This window comes from Physella acuta, unplaced genomic scaffold (genome assembly GCF_028476545.2).
Source record: "Physella acuta isolate Inbredline_101_S28 unplaced genomic scaffold, ASM2847654v3 ptg000709l, whole genome shotgun sequence".
Classification (NCBI taxonomy): Eukaryota; Metazoa; Mollusca; class Gastropoda; family Physidae; genus Physella; species Physella acuta.
In genome coordinates this window covers 466,501-472,500 of record NW_026732228.1, presented here as the reverse complement: position 1 = coordinate 472,500, position 6,000 = coordinate 466,501, and the positions used below count along the sequence as shown (strand labels likewise).

At 36.2% G+C, this 6,000-nt stretch overlaps 1 protein-coding gene across 1 annotated transcript in view; it reads left to right on the top strand.

Moving 5' to 3' along the window:
• The window catches only part of LOC131949654 (extracellular serine/threonine protein CG31145), a 40,810-nt gene that overhangs the window by 1,907 nt on the left and 32,903 nt on the right, over positions 1–6,000 (top strand). The window contains exon 2 of the mRNA XM_059311501.1: positions 1–60. This exon is cut by the window's left edge and continues 62 nt beyond it. Within this exon, the coding sequence (XP_059167484.1) occupies positions 1–60 (60 nt within the window). The remainder of the gene's footprint in view (positions 61–6,000) is intronic.

The following is a 6,000-nucleotide window of genomic DNA, read 5'->3' as shown; positions in this document are numbered from 1 at the left end:
AAGACAACATTGTCGCTGATTTGTTGAACGATTTAAGCAAAAGGCCCATTGTTGCTACAAGTAACGGTTTATCTGTCTTTTAGTGATTCTATGATGTGTGGTTTTTGTGTTGGGTGCTGCAGGAAGAAGAATTGCCGATGTTTACTTGAACTATAATGAAGCAATGACGTCCTTATTAAGTAATACATCGAGTAAGCAAGTAGACAACATGAATGTGTACTGAAATAAAGGTCTAGAAAGCAGCTAGACAATGAGGTAGTTACAGAGTTAGCATTCAGAGCAGACCCCAGTTAGGTCACCATGAGGTAGCTCACCATGAGGTAGCTCACGGGTAGAGTTCAGCAAATGATGAATTACTCCGGCCAGCTCACCCTGAAAGGAAGAGTTCGGTCAATAATTAAAGATTTCAACTGCTGCCTCTTATCATGGCACAGCTGGTTTTTTCGATGCTTGGTTACTGCCCCTTCATGTTACACGAATATAAAATATATTCCATTTTTCGCTAGATTTGACCAGCTCTGCTAAATTTAGCGACGATTTATTTTTCACAGGAGAAAAAAAGTCCAGTACGCATCTAGCACTGTTGGTTACTTTTGATGATGGCGGTCAGGCCGTCTTTAAAGCCATGAGGTAAGATACAGGCACATACGATGACAGGACAAATTATCTCAGGACAAATACCGCAGACAAAATATCTTAAGAACAAATAATCTCAGGACAAGTAATCTCAAAGACAAATTATCTCACAGACAAAAGATCCCAGGACTAAATCTGTTATGTAGCAAGGGCATTTCCCGCACTATACTGCCCCGTAATGTATGTCACACCATCAAACACACCACCTATCTAATCATAGAATATAAGTTGTATGTAGATTTTTTAAACTGTCTGCTTGAATATTTATCTAAGCACACAAAAATATTGTTTTTTTTTGTAAACTAAATTTTTATAAAGTAATTTTAACAATTTTTTACGTAATGTGTCCAGAGAACATGCTGTAATGCAATTAGTTGTAAACACTTTCTATGTGTTCGATAGAAAATAACAAACTCTGGCACACCTGCCCGTAACGTTCTCTCTCCTGCCACAAAGGCTGTAGTCAACGAATCAAAAGTATCATTGTTTGCTTGTGTGATGCCACAACTGACTAGAATAGTCACTTGAAGTTATTTAGCACTTGTTCTCCTTTATTGTACTAGGACCATATTAACGCTGACTAGCCATTTTCAGAGCACCAAAGTTCTCAGAATCTGCTTTAAATAGTTTTCACTATAGCGACATAGAGCGGCCAACTGCCGAGATAGCCGCCTTTCATTTAGACATGTAAGTCACAAGTCACAAATTTTTAAGTCATTTAACTTTGTGTTTTTTTTTCTACAGTTGTTAAGATATTAATAATTATTTTAAAACTGCTGACATTGTGTTTTAAAATTATGTTCCTATGTGTCAGGCTGTTGGCGTTTTATCGATCTCCTCCAACGGTGGGAAGGGTGGTCAATATTTCTAGTGACATCATCATGGTTGGTGACGAGAATATCAAGAAAACGTCACACTGGTCACCAGGTAAGTTAGCACTCTTGTTATACTGTCTAGGGCTTTTCATATTAGTCTATCATACAAACCAAATAGACATTCTGGAATACAGTAAATATACGCATTCAACGAAGATTCTTTTTAGTATTGTTGATTTGTTTTGAATAAAAATAATATCATTCAAGTATTTTGCTGACAAAATGGATCTAATTCTGTAAACTCATGACGATTTATTAGGCTGACTCAAGATTTTATAATTTTCCACTTTGTTTCAACCTGTGGTACGAGATTATAAAAGTTGCAGGGGATTCGTGCTAGTGCACTCGTATAACATGTATGATAGTTTTCTCTCGCATTAATGAAACATGACCAATTTTAGGTTAGTTGAAATATGTTCGACGTGGTACAAAAGTTTGACGTTCTCTTACGCCTTGTTTTTTATGTGCTCGATGTTAAAATTTCAGCGGGCAACTTATGTTTCCACGGCAAATGCAAAGATTATTGCACGCAGGGCCATGCAGTGTGTGGCAGCCCGTACCTTATTGAAGGTTCCTTGTCGGCCTATCTACCCAACAGGTCCTTGACGACGAATAGCTACATTGTTCACAGTCCCTACTGCCAGTCATACAGCTACAAAGCAAAAGTACGTTCATGCATTGATTGGAAAAACATTTTCAAACTTTAATTTAACTTGCTTCCTCTGTCGTTATAGATTGAAACGGCCGAGCAAAATTTCGGGCACTTCTAACTGACAGATTCGTTTCAAAGTTGGCCCCTGGGTCAAGACATGAAGACAGTGCAATCTGACATTAAATAGGACTTATTTGGATGCCTAATTAATTTTGTATGAATGTATTAAAATTTTGTTCAAATTAGTAGGCAGACTCATCCAACTATTCCGTACTAATATACGTGCGTTATCATGTTCATTAGGTGCGCAATAGTTTTAGTCATGCTACTCTATTTTATATACAAAATTTAAAGTACTGAAAAAAATCATGAAAAACTATTAATAACCAGCTTTTGTGTAACAATACAGTAAATGGGAGAAATAAATGATTGTCTTTAAATATATAATAATACACTACGATTTAAATAAGATAGTGCTGATTAAATATTAAATCAGTGTGCCGAGTAATGGGGGTGGGTGGCATAATGAGGTCCGATTTTTGTTTTTTGATTGTTAATTATCACGAAAATAGTTACCTAACATAATTACAGTTTATAATAATGCTGCGTTTCTGTAAAACCAAACCAGGCAAGATGGGAGACTGACGATTCGTATTGTGACAAAGTAGTTAAACCACAGCGCTTCTACCAGGGCAGGGCATTGTTTGAACTCATCGATATGGCAGTCTTTGACTTCCTACAAGGTAATCCCCCTTAACTTTGACGTTACACGAAATTGGCTTTTAAGTTAAGTAAAAATATCTGTAAAGGTACGAAATCTAAATTTTATTCTGAAATGAAAAAGTTAGTCTGTTCTTAAACTATACAAATTATTTTATTATAAATAATGTAATAATTATCAAAATGCAAATAGCGTCTCTATTTTTACATGTGCATTGAATAATTTATTAATAATTCTAAAAACATTATTATTGAGGCTTAATGCGTGGTAAGTCACACAAATTCTACACGAATTACGTTCAAAGCCTCAATTTGCCAGACGTTAGAAATTTCAAGACTGAAGACGTAAGCTGTCTAACTGACTCCACAAACGACAGGACTGACTCCGAAAACTACAAGAATAACTTCAAAAGCTAAGTCATAAATTGTTCGACTGACGTCACAACGTACAAGACTAACGCCACAAACGGTATAAATCTTTATGTCTCCAGGCAACTTGGATCGGCATTCAACTGAGATCTACCAGATGTTTGAAAACGACACGTTCTTCATTCACTGGGACAACGGTCGGGGGTGAGTTTATCACTTTAATAGGAACGTTTAACTTAAATACCGGCCTTTTAATATACGTTTTTTATAGTAATTTTTTAAAAAATATTCCAAGTTATAACTACATATAAATTTCAACTCCATCTAGATTCGGCAAGAAAAAAATCGACTACATGTCGTTACTCGCCCCAGTTCGTCAATGTTGTTTGGTTCGGTTATCTACCCTTGCCAAGTTGGTTAAACTTTACACTGGACCAGACAGCCTCAGTCAACTACTTAGGACGTCATTAAGCTCCGACCCCTTAGCTCCGATATTGGATGAGCTGTACCTAGACTCTGTTGACAGACGTGTTGGTCTAATACTCAGTGCTGTGTATGATTGTGTCAATAGGACGGGATCCTGGGATCAAGTTATTGTTGATGATGGCGTTGTATAACTTATAATCATTTAAATATTTTTTTCAAATCATAAATCTGTTCAGGTGTATAAATACAAAGTAATACAACATACTTTAATTTTTTTTTATAATATGAGACTGGACCTGTGCCTCAATTATCATCACTTACTGACAATACTGGCTATTAGTTCTATTTGTTTATTTTTACAGCTACAAGTTTTAGAAAGTTCTGAAATGTTTCATAGCCCTAACATAAATCTACATAGTTTAACTGGGTAAACAACTAACCCTTGTGTTCTAAAAGCAAACGGGTCGTTTTAATCTGGAAGTTAATATCCTATCTAAATATAAAAAAACTCCATTAAATTTTTCACTTCCTTTTTCTGCATTACCTACCTTGTAATTAAATCGCATCAAGCTTGAAAGTTTTCAATATTTTAAAATGAAAACAACGACATTTACACGATCTATTCTGTAAATTGTGTTCCTTCATGTTTGAAAAAGTAGTGAAATAACAATGTACTGATAAGAACGTGGCAGTTGATTTAAGCTTGACCTCCAAAGACCTGAGCACACAACCAACCTAATATTCCTAAGCTCTAGACAATATTAAGTTAATTCGCACTTGATCTTACTAAGTCCTAAACTATTAACTTGAAGATAAACCTGATAAACATTTACATAACTTAAAGAGTGAACGTTGAGAGTGAGGGTTGATCCTTGCAACCATGGCTAATCTTGGCACTAAACCCTGAGATATTTAGGTCTTCAGCAACAGCTTTGGTTGGTCGCTGTCGGTCTAAACAACAGCTTTGTTAGTCTGATGTGGTCTAGATAGCAGCCTTTTGTTAGTCTGTTGTGGTTTGAATAGCAGCATTTTGTTAGTCTGATGTCTTCTAGACACAGCTGTGGTTGGATAGATATTTTTGCTTCAGTAAAAACTTTGTTGGTCGGATGTCCAATGAAGGAATTAGTGAATGACACATTCAATATTAGCAAACCTTCTGGGCTCTAGCCAAAGTAAAAGGTTTTTGAGGTATCAGCCTTACATAAAGACATAACGTGAATGTCCTTGAGTTCATTTGTCATGAGATCATTTGTCCGTGAGATATTTTGTCTCAGATCATTTGTTCTGAGATCATTTGTCATGGAACCATTTGAGCTAGTTGGGTTTTATCTAATACTATAATGGGCCACGTTCGCACATCTCTCTCTCTCTCTCTCTCTCTCTGTCCGCAAAACATTTTCGCCGGACATCACGTCAGAAACGGCAGCAATATATGTAGAACTTTATACGGACTTTTGTTGAAAATAATATGTTAGATGTTTTAAATGTATAACCACAATTTTATTTAAAGAAGAAAAATATAAAATAAAGGGGTATTCGAATGTAGAGAAACAGTATTATTTATGCAACCGGAAAAGCATTAATAGATGTGTAAAAGAACGCATAAAACTGTGACGACACTATTGCTTACTAATGACGTCATCTGCCGTGTTTAGAATATAAAATAGAAATGAACTATTTCATTCAAATTTGATTTAGATCTACGTACACTATAAAATGTATACAATACAATTTTTCCGGGCTAAACTCATAACAAAATCTTTGTTTGGAACTGGCTAATTTGGGATAAAAAAATTAATTTGAAAGAATAGGCATATTCGCGTAAGTTAAGATTTTAAAATACGTCTTTCATTCTCTGTATTTTATAAGGTGCCTAAATAGCGGAGATGTTAGTGTACTATAAACCACGCAGGTGGTGCGGGTTCGAGACCCACCAAGTCAACTTGGTTAATGTATTTTTTTTTTTTTTTTTTGCTCGGACTAAACTTAAAAAAAAAAAATTCAATTAGGATTCTAGATCTAGATCTAGATTGTCGGGTGTCCGATAAGGCACTTCCCGGCGCCGCAGGCGCTTCAAATTTGACAGGATCTTGCCTTGGGGCGACAGAGCACGGGGGCCGGTTGGCCGAAAAGTCTACGATGAGGGGGTCAAAACTGACCTCGACTGACCGGTACCTTATATGAGCTATAAATCGAAAAAAAATGTCCACGGAGGAACCTCTTCATAACTCTTGAGGTCGTAGACCGACCCTCGGGCGAATTAATTAAGCATGCAAATTCTCAATGTTTTCGAAAGCCTAAGCGAAGCTGGGCAGCATGCCT